Source organism: Euleptes europaea, chromosome 17 (genome assembly GCF_029931775.1).
Source record: "Euleptes europaea isolate rEulEur1 chromosome 17, rEulEur1.hap1, whole genome shotgun sequence".
In the NCBI taxonomy this organism is placed as follows: domain Eukaryota; kingdom Metazoa; phylum Chordata; class Lepidosauria; order Squamata; family Sphaerodactylidae; genus Euleptes; species Euleptes europaea.
In genome coordinates this window covers 29,312,358-29,334,148 of record NC_079328.1, presented here as the reverse complement: position 1 = coordinate 29,334,148, position 21,791 = coordinate 29,312,358, and the positions used below count along the sequence as shown (strand labels likewise).

General features: G+C 45.4%; 1 protein-coding gene and 1 non-coding gene across 2 annotated transcripts in view; both read left to right on the top strand.

The window, feature by feature from the left end:
• Nucleotides 1-21,791, top strand: part of BCO1 (beta-carotene oxygenase 1) — a 37,929-nt gene that overhangs the window by 4,898 nt on the left and 11,240 nt on the right. Inside the window, exons 3-8 of the mRNA XM_056862835.1 lie at nucleotides 9,011-9,140; nucleotides 12,682-12,829; nucleotides 13,735-13,882; nucleotides 15,797-16,029; nucleotides 18,234-18,491; nucleotides 21,616-21,721. Coding sequence (XP_056718813.1) covers nucleotides 9,011-9,140; nucleotides 12,682-12,829; nucleotides 13,735-13,882; nucleotides 15,797-16,029; nucleotides 18,234-18,491; nucleotides 21,616-21,721 — 1,023 coding nt within the window. The remainder of the gene's footprint in view (nucleotides 1-9,010; nucleotides 9,141-12,681; nucleotides 12,830-13,734; nucleotides 13,883-15,796; nucleotides 16,030-18,233; nucleotides 18,492-21,615; nucleotides 21,722-21,791) is intronic.
• TRNAG-UCC (transfer RNA glycine (anticodon UCC)) lies at nucleotides 5,556-5,632 on the top strand. Its single transcript has one exon. It is a non-coding gene; the product is annotated as a tRNA-Gly (tRNA).

Genomic DNA, 21,791 nt, shown 5'->3' with positions numbered 1-21,791 from the left:
CTCCCCAAACCCTGCCCTTCTCAGGCTCCACCGCAAAAACCTCCTGCCAATGGCGAAGAGGGGCCTGGCGACCCTAAGTTCACCTTGAGTCTCAGTGAGAAAGGCAGACTATAAATGACGTAAAAAAAAGATTGCTGTACATGAACTAGAGCCTATTTCCCTAAACCCACAAATATGCATGATGGGGAGGGACTGCTTGTGATGACAGACAGAAACATTTTGCGCATGCTCAGAGGTACTGTGTTCTCTGGTTCACATATTCAAGGTCTGAGACCAGGTACTGAATCAAATACTGAGATTTTAAAGCTGGAGGTATTAAAAATGAACAGCTCTGCCTCTTGTACATTGGCTGTTGCTTTTTTTCAGGTTTGGTGTGTTGACTTATCCTGCTTGCTTTTCTTCCAAAACTGAACCCAAAGTTGTGTGTCTCTCTGACTGCAGCTGCTGAGTTCTCAACTCTGTTCCAGCAGCAGACCTGTTGAGGCAGCTACTAATCCTACAGAGCCACACAAAAGCATGTTTGTACTGGAGATTTCTGGTATTCCTGCTTCAGACAATGAAGCTAAAACTCTTTACGGAAGCTTGAGGTGATGCCAGGGGAATGCTCTACAGCCATGACTGATAACCACCTAGGTATATAAAACACAATAACAGCATATTTATGGACCCGCTGGTGCAAGATGGAGTGATCGCTACTAGTAGGGCTGCCAAGTCCCTCTTTGCCCCCAGTGGGAGGTTTTTGCGGTGGAGCCTGAGAAGGGCAGGGTTTGGGGAGGGGAGGGACTTCAATGCAATAGAGTCCAATTGCCAAAGCGGCCATTCTCTCCAGGTGAACTGATTTCTATCGGCTGGAGATCAGTTGTAATAGCAGGAGATCTCCAGCTAGTACCTGGAGGTTGGAAACCCTAACTACTAGCCAGACATCATGGTGAACTGATGGGTCTCCTCCTGATGGGTTTTTTGGTCTCCTCCAGCAAGGCCATTTATAGATTTTGGTGTTCTAAAATAGTCTTGCTCACCCGCCTAATGCCAATAGAAGCTGTGGCTTAGTGGAAGTCCCTCTGTTTTATGCAGAAGGTCCCAGGTTCAATCCCTGGCAGCTCCAGTTAACAGGATCAGGTAGTAAATTGTTTGAATAGACTTCTGTCAGAAAGCCGCTGCCAGTCAGAGTAGTCAAGGCTGGCCTTCATAGACTAATGGTCTGATGATGCAAGGGAACTGTTTTTATTTCCATTTATTTACTAGCTCCTTTGACCAAAGGTCTTGAGCTTAACCATAACAATAATACATAATACAACAACACATAATCAATTTACAACACCCAACGTATACTTAAGGTTAAAACACAGTAGAAACAATTACTAAACATAGCATCACTAATACCATAACAATATATTCCCCCTGAACCAGTCTCATTGAAATCACAAAATCTGTTTCAACATTCAACTCGTAGTTTACGTGCTTGTTTTGGTTTGACGTTTGAGCGACATCACCTCCGCCAAAAATCTTGCAACAGAACTAGTGATATCAGGATGAATATCTCCCATTATGTGGGATATCACCCAGGACTCCAAGGGAAGTTTGTATTTAGACAATATTGGGGTGATCCAACGCAACCGAGGAGCTGACCAGTGCTGACAAAACAATAAGAGATGGTGTAAAGTCCCAATATCTCCAGATTTACATTCACAAACTCGATCTGAGTATGGAGTTTTCGCAAAACGACCTGACATCTCTGCAGTTGGGTAAGCATTTAATCTGGCAAGCATAAAGGCACGTCTATGGCTTGGGATTGTCAGCAAGCTCACATAAGAGGGCACAAACTCAGGAGGGGGAATCCCCAGTGCAAGGGTAGAACATACGCACCTAGCGCGGAATGTAGTGCTAAAGAACTGTTTTTAAAGGCCCTTGGCTTGAGAGCAGAACATCTCCCTTGCATGCAGGTCTCAGGCTCAATGTTCAGCTTCTCCAGTTTAAAAGGATTCGGTAGTAGGAAAGGTGAAAGGCCCCTTCCACCTGCAGCCCTAGAGAGCCTCTGCCAGTCAGAGTAGACAAGGCTGACCTGCATAGATAGGATTGGCAGCTCAAGGTTAGGAAATTCCTGGAGATTTGCGGGGGTAGAGCCTGAAGTGTTCAGGGTATGTGGAGGGGAGGGACTTCAATGGGGTATAATGCCATAGAGTCCACCTTCCAAAGCGGCCATTTTCTCCAGGTGAACTGATCTCTTTCGCCTGGAGATCAGATGTAATAGCGGGGGATCGTCAGCCACCACCTGGAGGTTGGCATCCCTATGCATAGACTAGTAGTCTAACTAAAGTGCTTCATGGGTTCAAGGTGCTGCATAGACGGAAGTGAATGGGTCACAGTGAAGGCTGATCCCAGAACGACATTAATCTCTCCTGGAATACCACTTCTCAACATTTGTGTTGGCATAATGGCCTGGCATGGTACCTGCGTACCATCTTTTATAACACCCAGGATTGATTCTTGCATGAATGTCTGCCTTGTGGGATGATTCCAGCATCAAATGATGGCCCACCTGAGCAAAGGAGCCATCACAGTTTTAACACCATAGGTGGAGTTTCCACAGCATCCACAGTTACCTCAGACACAACAGAGTCAGGTTAATAGCTGCTGGCCATCAAGGGTTAAGAAGAGCCCTACTAAATCGGAACAAAAGTCCATTCTATCCAACATCACATTTCATATGGTGGCCCATCAGATCCTCTTGGGAAGTCCACAAGTAGAGTATGCAGATTACAGTCGTACCTCCCCACTCTGCAAGCAATGGGTGTCCAGTGAGATATATTCTTGAAGCATCATCTCTCCTGTTACGAGCCTATTCACCACCTCAGGGTCTTCCTGAGCTCATCCTTGGCTGAACTGTCTGATTGGCCACAATAAGCCCCTCCCCACTTTTCAAGCAGCAGTTCCAAAATTATGGAAGGGACTCCACAAAGATGTAAGACTGGCTTTTCCTAAGAAATGTAAGCCTGTCCTTTTCAGACAAGCGCTTGGAAGTTAATTTGTTATCTTATTAATACCTTTTTTATTTTACTTATTTGTTGCTTGTCAGTTAGGTGTTTTTGTAAGTGGGGAAAGTGGCATATAAATATTTTAATACTGCCTCTGAATGTCGAGGTTCCATTTAGCCTTCAGTGCTAATAAAAGGTGAAAGACTGTCTTCCATGAATTTACCTAATTCCCTATTAAAGCCATCTAAGCCTAAGGGCCATCTCTGTACCTTCCAGCTTGGATTTACAACAGTTAATTAGGCATTGTGCCCAAAAGTGCCTTCTTTTACCTATCTTAAACCTACTGCCCATAAGCCTCAGTGAGAAAACATTCTCTCCACCCAATTTCTCAACACCATGCATAATTATATAAATACTTATCAAGCTTACCTAATCATTTTTCAAAACCAAGAAAAAATGCTTTAGTCTGCATTGATAGAGAAGTCTGGCAATAATCAGACAGTGAACATATTGATTCATTTTGTACAATGTATCCCATCCTTCCTCCAAGGACCATATAATTGGTCTTGCCTCCTACGTTTTATACTCAACAACCCTGCAAGGTAGGTTAGACCGAGAGCAACAGCACTCAAGATCACCCAGCAAACAAAACTGTCACAGTGGGGATTTGAACCAGGGTCTTGTAAACCTAGTCTATCACTCTAACCGCTACCAAAAGCTGGCTGTTAATACCGTATGTTAACTAGTAAAAAATCAACTTGATTATGTATGTACAGTGAAATAGGTCAGAAAAGAATTATAACTGTAAAATTGGGGAAGGGGAAAAATGGAGTATAGAAAAGTATAACATTTAGTAATAGTGCAAGTGGCTTTATCAATTGTATGCTGTATTTGAATTCATAACAATGTCTAATCTTAAAAGCGTATTGTGACAGCAGGTAGACGAACCCTTGTTTACCACGAACCCGTGTTTACCGTATCATTTCAAGTATAGAATACTTATTATTTTGTTGCAAGATTAATGAAATGATCGTTGTTAAACTATTATTGTTACTACTGACACATTCAGTTGTTTTTATTGTGTATGGCAAAGAATACTATTGTCTATTACACTTTTGCCTTTAGTCCAGATGTAATGATTGTAATGATAACTGCAGCTTGAGATTTGAGATTTTTAAAATCTATTTTTCTTATTCACGTACACATACCTTTATTGGCATAATTTTTCTTATTCTGTGTACTGATTCTGTATGCTGTTTTATACATATATATTTCTAATAATAAAAAATGGGGGAAATATGTTAACTAGCCAAACCTAATATTGATTGAAATGCAGCCCTGTTTATTTATTTATTCATACATTCATTTATTTATTTAGATATGTTTATACTGCTTTTCTCCTGACGGAGATCCAAAGTGGCTTACAACATTATTTTTGCCTCTTCCATTTTATTCTTATAATAGCATCCCTGTGAGGTGGGTAAAGCTGAGAGAGAGAGAGAGGTTGGCCCAAGGTAACCCTGTGTGCTTCTCTGGCAGAACAGGGGATTTGAACCGAGATCCTAGCTTGACACTCTAGCCACTACACCATGTGGCACCGTTTGTGTGAACATGCATGAGTGAACCAGCCTAATACAATGCTACCACGCAGCACAGTGTCGAGGTTTTTGTCAAAGCATTAGACTAGCACAGCGGTTCACGTGTCCCATCTTAAGCATTTGTGTGTATCTCTGTGTGTGATTTTGCCGTCAAGTCACAGCTGACTTATGGGACCCCGTAGAGTTTTCAAGGCTAAGAGAATTATGAGAGAATTGTGACTAGCTCAAGGTCACCCAGCAGGCTTCATGTGGAGGACTGGGGAATCAAACCCGATTCTCCAGATTAGAGTCCACCGTTCTTGACCACTACACCCCGCTGGCTCTCTTAAGCATTTATGTAGCAGCAAATGAGAGGCCAGCATATAACGAGAGGCCTGTATGAGTCCCATAGTTGGAGACTTTAGCAAAGCAGGTTGCCACAACAATGTACTTTTCATTGAGATGGTGTGTCATTCGGCAGGATTTCCATCTCTGCTGAAGCCAAGCACAAAACCAGGCCACTGTGCTCTGGCAACTGGTGAAACAGGTTTCATGTAACTATGTCCATTAGAATGACTCGTAGTCAAGCTGTGGAAGTACCTTGGCTTCGCTAGCAGCAAATAGCTCATGTACTCCTTGTGTCTACCCTCCCACGGCCCTTCTTATCTGAATGTTGTCATTTATCATAACACCTGGAAGGTTGGCACATACACTTTCGTCTCAAGATGTTTTGCACACATGGTTCTGGCTGCTTGGGCAGCTGATGTATGTTAGAAGCAATCTGCATTTGCTTTACTTGGGATTTCACTCTTACAATATTCTTGGTGAGGTGTTGTTTTTTTAAGGGATTGAGGGATTTGCTTTGTTTTACTTTGCATTTTTACAGCACGAAGTGAAATTTGTGGGCTTTCTGCATATGGGTAGTAGATTGGAAAGTGGTGACTCACTTCAGACTGTTGGGGATTTTTATTGTGTTAAAATCAGAAACCTTTCTCCCACTACTGGAGAAGGGCTGTAGCTCAGTGGTAGAGCATCTGCTCTCCATGCAGAAGGTCCTAGGTTCAATCCCCGGCATCTCCAGCTAAAGGAACTAGGTGAGTAGGTGATGTGAAAGGCCTCTGCCTGAGACCTTGGAGAGCCGCTGCCGGTCTGAGTAGACAATACTGACTTTGATGGACCAAGGGTCTGATTCAGTATAAGGCAGCTTCATGTGTTCATGTGTACTTGTTTATATACTAACAGCTTTCAAATATTTTGTTCAGATTGGGGAGTCATCTCTAGTTCTATTCTGATCATGCATCTCATTTTACATTTTCAGTGTCCATTTTCCTTTGGCTCCCACCCTCCCTCTGTTTGCCATGTCTCCTTCATCCTTTCTCCTCCCCACTTTTTTTTCTCCATTGTCTTTTTATTTGTTTTTAAAATTTGGGACACTTATTCTTTTATTCACATGGTCGAGGCATTTGACTATCAACAATACAAATATCTAATAAAGCAATTAGAGTAGAATTGTAACATTCTGCAGAATACAAGAAATTTGTAGGAGTTCTGAATGTCCTTTCTCGGGTCAGAGAATATTCAGGCAAGGGAGAGGCATCTGACAGCCGGAGACCCTGTTCTGGCCCCCAGGAGTTTCCAGTATAGCTCCCAACACAGTCTCCAATCCCACTTTCTTCCATCTTAACCAGAACTCTATCCACACCCTAGTTTCAGTGTGAACAACAATAGAGATTCTATCAGGGCTCACCTCTTTTTGGTCAGAGATCCCCAATGTTGCTGTGTCTATGGGGAATTTTGGAATTTTGAAAAGAATTACTGGGTGCTACCACAAAATGACTATCATGGAGGGTGGGGCCAGTCACAAAATGGCTGCCATGGCAGGGCAAACCCCCTAATTGTGGGATTTTCAAACCATGTCCCTCCTATAATGAGGGAAGTTATTTTGGAATGGGGGTCCCCTCTCCAGACCCAAGGGTGATGCTTCCTGGCATCTTCTGAAGGAATTTCTGGAGGCATTTTAGCCTTTTGCTTTGGAGAAGAAGAAAGTGGGCCCCAGGAAACAGTCAATGGGCAAGATGGTGCCTATGGGCACCATGTTGAGGATCACTGTCTTTAGGTATACAACAGTCTGAAGATGAGAGATCTGGAGGGTTGCCAACTTCAGGTTGGGAAATGCCTGGAAATTTGGGAGGGGAAACTCAGCAGGGTTTTGATTCCACAGAGTCCACCTTCCAGAGCTGTCATTCTCTTGGTCTGGAGATCAGTCATAGTCCTGAGAGAACTCCAGGCCCCATCTGGTGGCAGTGGCACCCTAGGAAGGAAGAACTTATTTGTTATTCATGTGGCAGAGGGGTGAGGCTCTCCATGCTGGCTCCTTTCGCCTTCTCCTCTGAACACCACACTCTTATCTGTATTTATTGAGGGCTTTGTTATTAGCAATGGAGTGTGAATTCCGGACAGGTTGATCTCATTGTTGAAGGCGGGCCTAAAAGGAACAAGAAACAACCAATGTGATGTTGCAGGAGCCTCCGGGCTAATTAGGTGTGGTCTTCAGAGGAGGCAGCAGATAATGATTCTGGCAGCCCAGTACTGCCTTTCCCCATAGAGCACAGCTTCCTTTTCCCCACCCCCTTATTATTACCAATTTGGCTATCATCATTCCTTGCCAATCCATGTGTCATGAGGTCCATTCCTTCATCCCTTTTGCTATTGCGCTATTGGCACCAAAAGGATTCTTATCACTATTTCTGCCAGTGATGTGTATGAAGCTTCCATATGCTCAATCAGATCATTGGTCGGTCAAGGTTTATCTTGTCTACTCAAACTGGCAGCAGTTCTCCAGGGTCTCAGACTGAGGTATCTCTGTGTGATCCTTCTTCATACTGAGGAGATGGTCTTCCCCTGACCTTTAGCGCTCCCTTTGATATTAAATGGAGGTGTAGTGGTTAAGAGCGGTGGTTTGGAGCGGTGGACTCTGATCTGGAGAACCGGGTTTGATTCCCCAGTCCTTCACATGAGCGGCGGAGGCTAATCTGGCGAACTGGGTTGGTATCTCCACTCCTACATATGAAGCCAGCTGGGTGACATTGGGCAAGTCACACTCTCTCAGCCCCACCCACCTCACAGGATGTCTGTTGTGGGGAGGGGAAGGGAAGGTGATTGTAAGCTGGTTTGATTCTTCCTTAAGTGGTAGAGAAAGTCGGCGTATAAAAACCAACTCTTCTTCTTCTATACCACAAATATATCTGTGTGTGGGGGTCACCATTCATGCCGCTCATGAATATGATATATAGAAGATGTTGAGCTTTAAAAAAAATAATCAAAGATGTACATACAGAAACAGAAGGAGGAGAAATGACAGAATGAAAAAAATAGTACCTAGTTTGTATTCATAAATGTAATAAAGGGAGACCAATAGTCTCTGTGTATTTTTTTACCAAACATGTTGACACCAAGGCTGCTTCCAGACAAGGACTTTTTCACTACATGAAATGCAGGAAGCCCCCGATGTTGTGATCCCACCGGCTTGTATTCTCCTTTGAACTGGATCAAAGGAAGAGCTGTGGGGTAGTGATAGGCAGTGCATTCATGTAGACTCTATGCCAGGGGTGACAAACATACAGCCTGGGGGCCGGATCCGGCCCCTTGAGAGCTCTTATTTGGCCCATCGACCAGCCAAGGCAGCCCCCACTCTCGATCTGGGCTGCCGAGCCTGGTGCAGGCTTGCCAACTGAGGCAGCCACCTCCCCCAGCCTGATCTGGCCTGGTGAGGCTTAGCCCAGCCTGGCTAAGTGACATTTACGTCATATCCGGCCCTCGTAACAAATGAGTTCAACACCCCTGCTCTATGCCATCAACCAGTAATAGGGGGTGGATGTAGCCAGGCTGATGATGCATACCTATTCGTAGAGGCACCTGGTTGGCCACCGTGTGAACAGACTGATGGACTTGATGGACCTTGGTCTGATCCAGCAGGGCCTTTCTTATGTTCAACTGTTTTTTTCCCCCTTTTCCCCAGCTGAACTGTGGTGTAATTTTACACTGTGGCTCAGCTGGGAATGAGGAAAAGAGGGTGCTGGACCATGGGGTGGGGGCAGAGCTGTCTCCATAGAGCCTGTGTTTGTGGGCAGACCCCATGGGGGGGAAAGGGGAGGATGGAGTTAAGGTGACTCATCAATGTGTGGCATAGGAACAGGGCGTGTGGACGCCATTCCCACTCGCTCCCAGGCCTCTTGCTGGTATTTCTACATGGAAGCAGCTAAATAGTCTCAATCTGTTTTATAGCCAAATTCTGTCTCTTACATATCCATCCTTTCAGTGTCAGTAGATGCTTTGAGTTCATTCCAGTATTTATTTTTTTGCTGCCATTACCAAATGTCAAACAATATCAGCTATCAAACTGCATTTTTTCACATCAATGAACAAAGATATTAAGCTTTTTGTTTTCTTCATGAACAGGGGAAGTCTTCTATCGAAGCAAATACCTCCGCAGCGACACTTATAACCGCAACGTTGAAGCCAACAGAATTGTGGTGTCAGAATTTGGAACGATGGCTTATCCAGATCCATGCAAAAACATCTTTGCCAAGTAAGGAGCACTTACGCCTCATGATTAGCCTTCAGGGTTCACTGGAACAACATACTTGGTTCCCTGGTTGCCTGTATGCAGCCGAAATATGCGTGCTGCTGTTCCATGAGACCGGGGAGGCTTTGCCTTGCTTTTCCTGACTGCTTTTCCTGACTTCAGCCTAGATCAGGACACCCCCACCCCTACTTTTTAATCTTGGACTAGTAAGTCATGAAGCTGCCTTATACTGAATCAGACTATTTGTTCATCAGGGTCAGGGTGGTAGTGGCTCCACATATTCTCAGACAGAGGTCTTTCACATCAGCTAAACCCTGATCCTTTCCATCTCTCTCTTTCTCTCTCTTTATTGTGATTTTTTTTAAATTTTAAACTTTCTTTAGGGAGATTGCTTCCTAACAAGTATTTAACTCATGATAGAAATAAAGCCAGATCCTTTAAACTGGGGATGCTGGGAATTGAGACTGGGACCTTCTGCCTACAAAACAGATGCTCTAACACCGAGCCGCGGCCCAGTCAGAGCTTATCTCATACAACATGTAGGCAAGATCTGTCCCTTTTTATGGTGGCTCGTATGTTTTTAGGTGATTAGAAATGATACTTATCCATAATTGCAAAAATCCCAGCCTCCCGTGGCCTTTGGAGCCTAAGGAGTTGGAGCTTGCAGTTGGCTCCAAGACTGCTGAAGAGGGTGGAAAGCAAATATCGACCTCCTCACAAGTGTCTATCTCCTCACTGTTAGTAACACATATTCTAGCATCAGGGCTGTGTCATTTCTCCTGTATCACACATCTGTCAGAGAAAAATTGCTTTTGTTTGTTTATGTTATGTGGCAGAGAACCATCTTATGGTCGAGGAGACTACTGTTTAAATATTGAGAGGTGTGCAGATCTGTGGAATGTCACATGAAAGACAGGTTTCCTATCTTCCATTTCCCTACACAAGTTTTGAAAACTGGTGACACTGCAGTTGTGGAACACACACCCCAGGGAGGCCAGCGAGATTGCTTTGTTACTTAGCTTTAGGCTGCAATTGAAAATGTTCCTGTTTACCTAGGCCTTTGATACCTGGTCCCTTTGTGATGTGACACAATGCAATGTCGTCTCTCTCTCTCTCTTACTTCTTGGTAAACATGCATGAGCTTAACTGCTACTTAATTAACTGTGCATCAATTTGATTACGAGAATCAATAATGCAAAGCAACAACAACAAAAATCTGCTTTAAAAAGGATGCATAGGATGCAGATGTTCTTAAAGGTAAAGGTCCTCTGTGCAAACACCAGGTCATTCCTGTCCCATGGGGTGACGCCACATCCCGACGTTTCCTAGGCAGACTTTGTTTACGGGGTGGTTTGCCAGTGCCTTCCCCATTCATCTTCCCTTTACCCCCAGCAAGCTGGGTACTCATTTTACCGACCTCGGAAGGATGGAAGGCTGAGTCAACCTTGAGCCGGCTACCTGAAACTGACTCCCGTCGGGATCGAACTCAGGTCGTGAACAGAGCTTGGACTGCAGTACTGCAGCTTACCACTCTGCGCCACCGAGCTCATGCAGATGTTCTTACATAGCTCTTTAATTAAAAATCTAAGGTATCTTTCATGAGTGAAATTGACTACACCTGAAGCTGCGGAGGACCTTGCTTAGTCAATTTCACCACTATTTATATTGGAGAAGTGGTGCTTTTCAGGCCTTAGGAAATTCCTGCAGCAAATTCCCCTGTTCATGCTCCCCATTATGCTTCACAGTTATCAGGCTTCTGATACTATATCAGTGCTAGGGCCACCGTAGTAATAAGAGGAAACGCTCACGTTGCTGTACAGAAATAACCACCTGCATACAATCATAGCAAGGAACAAGAAATTGTGTAATACAAATATGAGACAAGAACAGATGCCGAATCTTCCAGCCATTCCAATGGGTGTGGGTGTGTATTGCCAAGCATGGTTGTTTGTGCGTGGAAATGCAATAGTAAGTTACCCAAGTCTTATGATTTCCACGCCAAGGTGCAGAGTTGGCCCATAAAGCAATATGTTGTGTTGTTTTGTCTACAGATCCTCCAGTAGATAATGCTAAAAGCAAAAAAAAATAAGCAGAGCTGGTACACTGAATTGGTGCTTTCTGCATCCCTATGATTCTGTGGTCCCCAAATGCTTTGGTTTCCAAGTGCAGTTTAAGGGTAGGAATATCCCCTAGAGCAGGGGTCATCAACCATGTTGAGCCGGTGGGCATTTTTGGAAATTTGAGAAAGGATAGAGGGTGGCAGCACAAAACGGCTGCCTGGGAGGAGTGACACCAATCACAAAATAGCTGCCATGGAGAGCAATCACAAAATGTTAGAATCATAGAGTTGGAAGGGACCACCAAGGTCCAACCCCCTGCACAATGCAGGAAATTCACATCTCCCTCCCCCCCCCATGCCCCCAGTGACCCCTACTCTATGCCCAGAAGATGGCAAAAAGACAACAACCCCAAAACCTCTCCAGGATCCCTGGCCAATCTGGCCTGGAGGAAAATTGCTTCCTGACCCCAAAGTGGCAATCATCATTACCCTGGACATGCAAGAAAGCGCCACGAGAACCAAACACTGAAGCACTGATGTTGGGAGCTTCCAAGCCAAGGATCCTACAGTAATGAAGGGAGCTGTTTATGAATGGGTGCTCCTTGACAACCTAAAGGAGATGCCTCCTAGATTCTTCTGAAGGACCTCCTGCTCCTGTGAGGTAAAGGAAAGCCAGGGTTGGCTCTTTGCTTTGGGGAAGAGATGTTTTGCAGAAGAAGGAAGTAGGTACCAGTAAACACATGCTGGTGGGAACCATGGCGCCCATGAGTGTCAAGCTGGGGATCACTGTCCAGGGCATGCCAGTTCCCCCCCCCCCAATAAATAACAGTGTCTGGAGTGAAAGGTTATCCATCACTGCAGTTATCCAAAAATGCCCACCGGCTCAACATGGTTGATGACCCCTGCTCTAGGGGATATTCCTGCCCTTAAACTGCACTTGGAAACCAAAGCATGGTGGTGTAGCACAGAGTGTAAGGTGGTGTAGCACAGAGGCTAAGCAAATGAGCAGTGATCCAGGGGTATTTGGTTCAAATTTCCTGGTGCCTTGCGCACTAGGTGCCTTTATTTATTTATTTATTTATTTATTTATTGACTTCATTTATGCCCCACCTTTTCCCCCGTGGGGACTCAAAGCAGCTTATAACTTCATTCATGCTTCCTCCATTTTATCCTCACCCTGTGAGGTAGGTTACACTGAGAGTGTGACTGGCCCAAGGTCACCCAGTAGGCTTCCCTGTCAGGATGGGGATTGGAACCTTGGTCTCCCAGATCCTAGTCCAACACCAACCTGTACACCTCACTGGCTGACATCCGTCAAACCATTCTTCCCCAGCCTTGGTGTCCCTGTCCATCTGGGAACAATAACACTGGACTACCATACAGGGCTGTTGTAAGGGTCACAACCTGGTGATGTGTGTACATTATTTTGAATATAGGAAGCATGGTGCCGTTGTGGTAGCGGGATGTTTGTTTTCTCAAACGTAGGGCCTTCTGCTATCTATCCCACACAATACCTGAATTCACAGACAACTGCTTGATCAACATCATAAGAAATGGTGATGATTACTATGCCAGCAGTGAAGTCAACTTCATTAGGAAAATTGATCCTCGGACTCTGGAAACACTGGAAAAGGTGAGTGTGGGCTTCTTGTGTTTACACGTCATTGTCAAAATGAGAGCCAATAAAGGCGGAAAGGGTTGAGCAAAGATGTGCTCAAAAGGACTAGGACCCACAAGATCCAGGTTCAAATCCCCACTCTGCCGTTTAATCCCTTTTAGTGACCTTGGGCCTGTTTTGCCCTCTGTTACCCAAACCTACTTCTTGGAGTCATTGTTGTGAGGATAAAATGGAGGCAGCATGAATGAAGTTGTAAGCTGCTTTGAGTCCCCACTGGAGTGAAAAGCAGGGTATAAATATCTAAATAAATAAACTCGGAGTGGCGTACCTGGTTCTCTCCTCAGCCATTTTATGCTTACAACAGCCCTGTGAGGTAGATTAGGTCGGGTGACAGTAATAGATGCAGTGAAATGAGTGGGGATTTGACTTGAAGCTCCCAGGTTTATCTGATACTATAACCATTCCACCGCACTGGTGTAGGTTCTGGTCCATTCCATCCTATGCATGAAGCTGCCTTATACTGAATCAGACCCTTGGTCCATCAAAGTCAGTATTGTCTACTCAGACTGGCAGCGGCTCTCCAGGGTCTCAGGCAGAAGTCTTTCACATCACCTGCTTGCATAGTCCCTTTTAACTGGAGATGCCAGAGATCGAACCTGGGACCTTCTGCATTCCAAGCAGAGGCTCTACCACTGAGCCATAGCCTCTCCCCAAAGTCACTTACTCCTTGATTCCATTTCTCTTGAACCTGAAGGATCTGGACGGCGTGCTCTTTTTAAATCAATGACTTAGTCATTCGTCTGCTTGCTGAAGGTGCCAACTTGTTCGTCAATAATGAAACCAGACATTTCTGGGATGTCATAAATGCATTTCCCACCCTCCTTGTTTGTGTTTTTGTCTTCTCTGATGCCACGTGGTAGGTTGACTACTCCAAGTATGCAGCCATCAATCTGGCAACAGCCCATCCTCATTATGACAGTGCTGGAAATGTTCTCAACATGGGCACCTCCATCGTTAATAAAGGAAAGACAAAATACGTTCTTTTTAAGATCCCCCCTTCAGCACCAGGTAAAAGGCAAATGTGGCTGGGATTTTCTGTGGCACAAATGTGGCGCACTAGGGTTGCTTAAGATGAGACGTGTTAACATTTGTACGATGGACGGTGCCTTAGAATGACCTAGAATGACCAAATGAATTTCAGTTCTGGACAGAATATACTCTGCATGTCTACCAGCGGGTCAATGGAATTACATTAGGCAAAAGGTTGGAGAAAGCCAGCTTGGTGTTTGGAGCAGTGGACTCTAATCTGGAGAACCGGGTTTGATTCCCCACTCCTCCACATGAGTGGAGGAGTGTACCAGGTGTGCCTCAAGGGGGGAGGGCTTTCTGCAGATGAGGTGCCAGCACAAAAAAGTCCCTGTCTCTGGTTGCTACCCATCTCTTCTGAAGACGGGAGCACAGAGGGCAGGGCTTGTGAAGAGCATCTTAACTGGAGGGCAAGACAATATGGAAGAAGGTGATTCTTCAGGTATTCTGGTCTCCAAGCTGTTCAGGACTTAATAGGTGAGAACCTGTACTTTGAGTTGTAGGCAAGTTCTATCACCAGAAGCACAATTCTTCTCAATGGAATCTGGGCATACATACAGGTGTCAATTAATGAACAGACAGAGTCATATGACACCTTAAAGATGAATATGATTTTATTCCGGAATAAGCTTTCAGGAACCAGAATCCACTTCTTCAGATACAGGCAGGGAAGCTGACTGCTGCACGCACATAGATGAGCCAACACTGACCTGTGTCCTACCCACAGTTATGAAGATGCCACTCACTATAATCGTCATTAATCAGGGTGTGGCAACAATTTGAGTTATGAGACAGGTCACAGCTTTAATTAAAGGAGGAGCAATGATTCAGTAATTGAGCATGTGCTTTGCATGCAAAAGATACCCAGTTCAGTACATCACCAGTATAAAGGATCTTGGGTAACAGAGCTGGCAAAGACCTCTGCCTCATACCTTGAAGAACAATACCCAGATAGAGTAGATATTAGTTAACTAATATGGACCAGTGGTGTGACTGAAGGCCACTCTAGATGTTTTATTTGTTTGTTTGTTTCTTGTTTGTTTATTATTCATTCTTACACCCCACCCTCGCCCCCCAGCCATGGCCAGGCTCAGGGCAGTTCACAACCAACCACAATAATATACACAAATCATTAAAATCACAAAAGTATCCAAAATCAATAAGATTCCTAATCCAGTTAACATAATAAATAGAACAAGTGGTGCTTACTGGCAGCATAAAGTCACTGCAGGCCCTGCAAAAAACCAGAGCCCTCCAATATATCAGTTGGTAATAACTCGAGGGAGGAGAGGGACAGGGAGGCCAGCACAGATGACAAGTCGTGGCTGCTGTCAACTGTAGGCCTGGTGGAATAACTCCGTTTTACAGCCCCTGCGGACATAGGGTTGCTGACCTCCAGGCACTAGCTGGAGATCTCCTGCTATTACAACTGACCTCCAGCCGATAGAGATCAGTTCACCTGAAGAAAATGGCCACTTTGGCAACTGGACTCTATGGCATTGAAGTCCCTCCCCCCTTCCAAACCCTGCTCTCCTCAGGCTCTGCCCCTAAAACCTCCCACCAGTAGTGAAGAGGGACCTAGAAACCCTATGCGGTAGGGTTGCCAGGTCCCTCTTCTCAACCGACGGGAGATTTTGGGGGCGGATCCTGAAGAGGGCGGGGTTTGGGGAAGGGAGGGACTTCAATGCCATAGAGTCCAGTTGCCAAAGCAGCCATTTTTCTCCAGTGATCTGATCTCTATCGGCCGGAGATCAGTTGAATTAGCAGATCTCCAGCTAGTACCTGGAGGTTGGCAACCCTGCTATGCGGACAGCATCCATGGGTTCGACCAGCAATTTAAAGAAATTATAATCTAAACGCTCTTTCTTTCTTTCTTTCTTTTTTTTTTTAAAATAGATTTTGAAAGTGAAACAAAGAAAAAAAAGTCTTTCCTGAAAAACCTTGAAGTGATGTGTTCCATCCCCTCCCGCTCTCTACTGCAGCCAAGCTATTTTCACAGCTTTGGCATTTCGGAGAATTATATCCTGTTTATAGAGCAGCCATTCAAGCTGGATATACTCAAGATGGCAACAGCCTATATGAGGGGGGTCAGCTGGGCCTCTTGCCTCGTCTTCCATAAGGATGAAAAGGTATGGTCATGGGCTCCTGGGTTTCCCAAGAGGGGAGGAGTTCCAGGCCTGGCACAACCAGGTTTACACTGTCTCTTTGGCTGAGAAAGAGAGTGCACCCATGACTCCAAGTGTCTTTCTAGTATTTATTTTAGTTACAAGAATACAAGCAGTGCATAAGTGGAAGCAAACAAGCACTCCTGAAAAGCAGAATATATACTCCCCTTCATCAGATTTCCAGAGAAGGAATGATCCTGAATCCTAAAGTTCTTCTCCGTCGGCCAGGTCACAGTTCTCTCCGTGCAGGCGTATCTAGTTTTATTGTGCATCGCTTTATTGCGCTTCACATATATTGTGTTTTCGAGCAAGTCTGTTGGCGCCACTTTGCCAACAACAGCATGCGTTCACTTCATGTCTCTGTGTCACAATTTGGTAATTCTCACAATATTTCAAACGTTTTCATCATTATTACAGCACATTTTTAGACATAATGCTATTGCACCCTTAATAGACTACGATATCGTGTAAACATAACTTTTATATGCACTGGGAAACCACAAAAAATGGAGTGACTTGTTTTACTGAGATATTAGCTTTATTGCGGTGGTCTGGAACCAAACCTGCAATATCTCCGAGGTATGCTTGTACCTCTGTCTCTGCAACAAGCTATAAGTTACGATGGAGTTCTGTGGTCATATCCTGTGACATGTATGTTGCTTCCACATTGGAACCCCCATTTTTCTGCATCATTGTGCAGCTGCCCACTTTCGAGGTTTTCCCCAGCTCTGCTGGAAGGTTCCCAAACCTGCTTGGATATGATCTTTCCAAAAAAAACCATACCTAAAGTGAGCTTGGGGACTGTGTGGACAGGAAGTGATGGATTTTTAAATATATATATATTGGTATATCACTGTAGCAGGAGGATTTGGGGGCAGAGGTGAGTGAAAGATCGCGTGCACGGCCGCACCAACACAATCGCATCGCTTCTGGTTTACACCTGGAAATGCCACATCACAAGGAACTGAGAGTTTGAGTGGCAAAAGGCCCCTTGCGGTGCTTCTGGGTGTAAACCAGAAGTGATGTGGTGCGGTGGGCAGGCGCATGTGCACACATTGCCTGCCAACCCTCAGCTGGTCGGCGGGCAGACAGGTGGATTTGCTTGGCCACCCTAAGAGGCAGGCAACGGTAAACCACCTCTGAACATCTCTTGCCTTGAAAACCCTTTGGGGTCGCCATGTCGGGTTTGACTTGACAACAAAAGAACAAAACAAAAAGTATTCTGGCCTTCTGCAAAACTCCCCATAGCTGTTCCTTACACACCATCTTCTAAGCCACACAACTGGCATTTCCCACAAATGATCTCACACCTTTTCCTTAAATGTCTATAGTGCCTATTCAGGAGACCAACCCTATGGCTCTTTTTGTGTCAGATTTCCAGCTCCTGTTCAGAACGACTTTCTTCCAAGCCACAAGTCCTGTTCACTATCATCAGACAGCAAATGCACAATAATGCATTTTTCCCTGAGCGATGCAATAGTACATTATCAGTAACTGCCTCTTAATATTATATGGGTCTCTTTCACCATCTATCCCTATTATATTTGTTGTAAGCACGGACATTTCCTTTGCAGTTCCACACCCTTGAATTAAACGGCAAGTGCTGAGCCGTCTGTTTTTCTGAGAACCTGGAGAGGTACAGCCTGCCTGCCAATCTGCGGTAGTTTTGACCCCTGCTGGCTGTGCTAATGGCAGAAGCATGGGACTTATTTACATTTCTTTAACCATGTACATGCCTGCCTTTCTCTCAACAAATCGAGACCCAAAGCAGGAAATTAATAAAGCAACTGAAACAATTTCAAAAATCAGGAAACACAAAGTCTGCTTCTGCATGATAGTTCTGCTCCAGTTTCATGTTTAAACTAGAACGCAAACTGGAACACAGTTTTTTAGCAGGGGCAACTGCATGACGTTATCCCTCTTGAGTCACTCTTTCGCCTCACTGCCCCTCCCGCTTCCCACTGTCCAGGAAACCAAACGAAGCAGTGAAGTCCAGATGTTGACTGGTGCAGATTGTCAGAAATAATTCCGTTGACATGCAAAGCCTTTACAATATTTATGAATGGGGTGTGGATCTAGATTAGTAAATTTCTTACTGCTAATCCCTACTAACAATAGCCTTGTGACACCAGCACTCCCTAACTATTAATTTGTTTTCCCTTTGGCAGACGTGGATTCACCTTGTCAACAGACGAAGCAGAAAAGAAGTGTCGACCAAGTTTTACACGGATGCCATGGTTGTCTTTCACCACGTGAATGCTTATGAGGAAGATGGCCATGTGATCTTAGACCTCATTTCCTACTCAGATGGTAGTCTGTATGACATGTTCTATTTAAAAAACCTGGATGGGAGCTTTGAGAGCACTGCCAAAACCACTTCCGTACCATGCTGCAAGCGATTTGTGGTTCCTCTGCAGTCTGACAAGGTAATTCTAGAATAGGATGGCTTGTTTTGGTACACATCATTATCATAACTGTAAACAACATCTGGAAGCACAGCCATCGGAACACGGGGGGGTCTCACTGGGGTCAGATTCGGATATTGTTCTGCAAAAGCATCTCCACAGGAAGCTTTCTAGGTGAAGCTTTCTCGTGTCCCCAGAACTCAGGGTAATTCAAGAGAAGCTGGTTATGCCCTATGAGGGACCCACCCACATTTTTAAATTCATTTCATTTTACGAGCTACGGCCCGTTTCAGATGACCCGGGCTGTTTCTGGGTCCACCAAAAAGATCATGTGATCGTGATCTGGATATGGCCCCAATAAAAGAAATAAGCGAATTGCTTTACTTAAATGATTACTTTACTTTCTTTAATGCTCATGTAGCCAATTCCCAGGTTTGAATCCCAACTCTGCCATGGGAACTTCCTGGATGACCTCTGGCTGGCCACACTCTCAGCCTAACCTACCTCACAGGGTTGCTGTGAGGATAAAATGGAGGAGGAGAGAATGATGCAAGCCACTTTGGCTCCCCATTGGGGAGGAAGGTGGGGTATAAATGAAGTAAATATGCTTCATAAAGTTCAAAGCAATCCCCATACGTTAGCTAAGGTCTTTTATGCATGGCTGTTTCATTCGCTGTCACCCCTTTGACGACTTTGGGTCTTTGTTTTGATTATGCACGCCGTTTCCGACAGTCAGAGGTCGCCACGCTCTCCCCCTGTGTTTCCTTGCATTTTGCCTGCGTTTCAAATTTGAGATAAAACAGGTCCTTGAAATCCCGGGCAGAATGCGGGGAAACGCAGGGGGAGAATGAGGCGACCTCTGATGGTCGGAAACAGCATGCATAATCAACACAAAGACCCGAAGTCGTCGGAGGGGTGACCGTGAGGGAAACAGCCTGCATAAAAGACCTAAGTTACCCTCAAAGCATCCCTGTACAGCAGGCCAAACTTATTCCAATATTGGAGATGGGTGTGTGTGTGCAAAGGCAGAGATGGTCTGGCCTAAGGCAACCTAGTGAGTTCATGCATGAAGTGATACTTGGACCAGGGATTCTGGGCTCATAGTCCTGCAATCCCTACTCCACACTGGCTCTCTTGCAACACAGGTAACAATTTGCACACCTTTTCCAGCGGGTAAGTGTTTCTCGCTGCTCAGAAAGGCGTCACATTTGAAGCAGACTTGGAGTGGCGTATTTTTACCCATTGTTTTTGTAGGAAGGCCTCTTTTCTGCCCATCAGCCTGCCTGGCAAGTTTCAGCCTGCCACGCAGTGGAATGGCTGAGACGTTGTTCCTTGGGACACCTTCGGAACAAGGCTGAGCTCATGCTGGGAAAACAGCCCTGTGCTAATGGCAGGGGTTGAATCAGGTTTCCCTTCCCTTTCGGAGAGCCTTCCTCCCAAACCTCCAATCAAAGAATTCCGGAATATAATGCAGGAAGACATTCAAGGCGATTATTGGTATTGGGTTGCCCAGAATGTCTGTAGCGATTATCCTTTATACTTAGGGTTGCTGACCCCCAGTTGGGGCCTGAAGATCTCCCAAATTACAACTGATGTCCAGTTGACAGAAATCAGTTCACCAGGAGAAAATGGCTGCTTTGGAGGGTGGAGTCTATGGCATTATACCTCACTGAGGTCCCTCCCCAGGCTCCATTCCTAAGTCTCCAGGAACTTCCCAAACCATAGTTGGCAGCCCTATTTATATTGTTTATCAAATATTTTCTGCTGCCTTGAGGAGGGTTTGTCTTTGCCTCATGCAGGAATCATAATTCTTTCCTATCCTTGTTGTGTGTGTGTAAAGTGCCGTCAAATCGCAGCTGACGTATGGCGACCCCTTTTGGGGGGTTTTCATGGCAAGAGACTAACAGAGGTGGTTTGCCAGTGCCTTCCTCTGCACAGCAACCCTGGTATTCCTTGGTGGTCTCCCATCCAAGTACTAACCAGGGCTGACCCTGCTTAGCTTCTGAGATCTGACGAGATCAGGCTAGCCTGGGCCATCCAGGTCAGGGTTATAATTGTGTCATCAAGTCACAACTGATTTATGGTGACCGCTCGTAAGGTTTTCAAGGCAAGAGATGCTCAGAGTGGTTTGCCATTGCCTTCATCTGTGTAGGAACCCTGGACTTCCTTGGTGGTCTCCCATGCAAGTACTAACCATGGCCAACCTTGCCTAGCTTCCAAGCTCTGGCAAGCATGGGCTATTCAGGCCTCTTCAGTTACCCACTTTACAACCTTTGAATAGTAACTTCAAATTTAATTAATTGGCTTGGATTTCACCCAGATTTTCATGGGCGGGGGGTAGGGTTGCCAACCTCCAGGTACTAGCTGGAGATCTCCTGCTATTACAACTGATCTCCAGCCAATAGAGATCAGTTCACCTGGAGAAAATGGCCGCTTTGGCCATTGGACTCTATGGCATTGAAGTCCCTCCCCAAACCCCGCTCTCCTCAGGCTCCACCCAAAAAAACTCCTGCTGGTATTGAAAACGGACCTGGCGACCCTAGTGGGGGGTGATTTTGGACAATTCCTCCCTCCAGTGGCAGCCCAAAACAACCCCCTCCCCCAGGAATGGCTTAGGAGGGGAGTTGGAGGTCTCCCACAGGAGGCTGGTTGGCATAAATTCCACCCACACCCATGGATATCTAGGTGGGATCCAAGCCATAATAAAAATAACAAAAATGTTGTGAAGTGGCTAGAGCAGGGGTGTCAAACATAAGGCCTGCGGGCCAGATCTGCCCCCTTGAGAGCTCTTATCCGGCCTAGGCTCCATCTCCGGTATCAGGATATGTGAAAAATCTCTGAACAGCTGCTGCCTATCAGAGTAGACAATACTGACCTTAATAGACTAATGGTCTGACTCAGTAGAAGGCAGCTTAAATAAAGGTCTTTGGTTCCCAGGTTCAATCCTGGCATCTCTCTTTTATAACAGGATCAGGTGGTAAGTAATGGGAAAGACCTTTGGCCTGAGACCCTAGAGAGCCACTGTCGGTCAGAGTAGACAATGCTGACCTTGGTTGGCCAGTGGAGTGACTCAGTGAAGGGCAACTTCACATACTCATGAGCTGTGCCCTTTCAACCGCTGCACATTCTTCACTATGTCTTTCAGGATGCAGAAGTGGGTTCAAATTTGGTCCGGCTGCCATCAACCACTGCAACTGCTGTGAAGGAAAAGGACGGCGGCATTTACTGTCTGCCTGAAATACTTTGCGAAGGTGAGAGGCCGTTCTTCAGGAGGGAATTGCATCAGTTTCTTAAACGTCATAATTTCAGTCCCCAGATCTG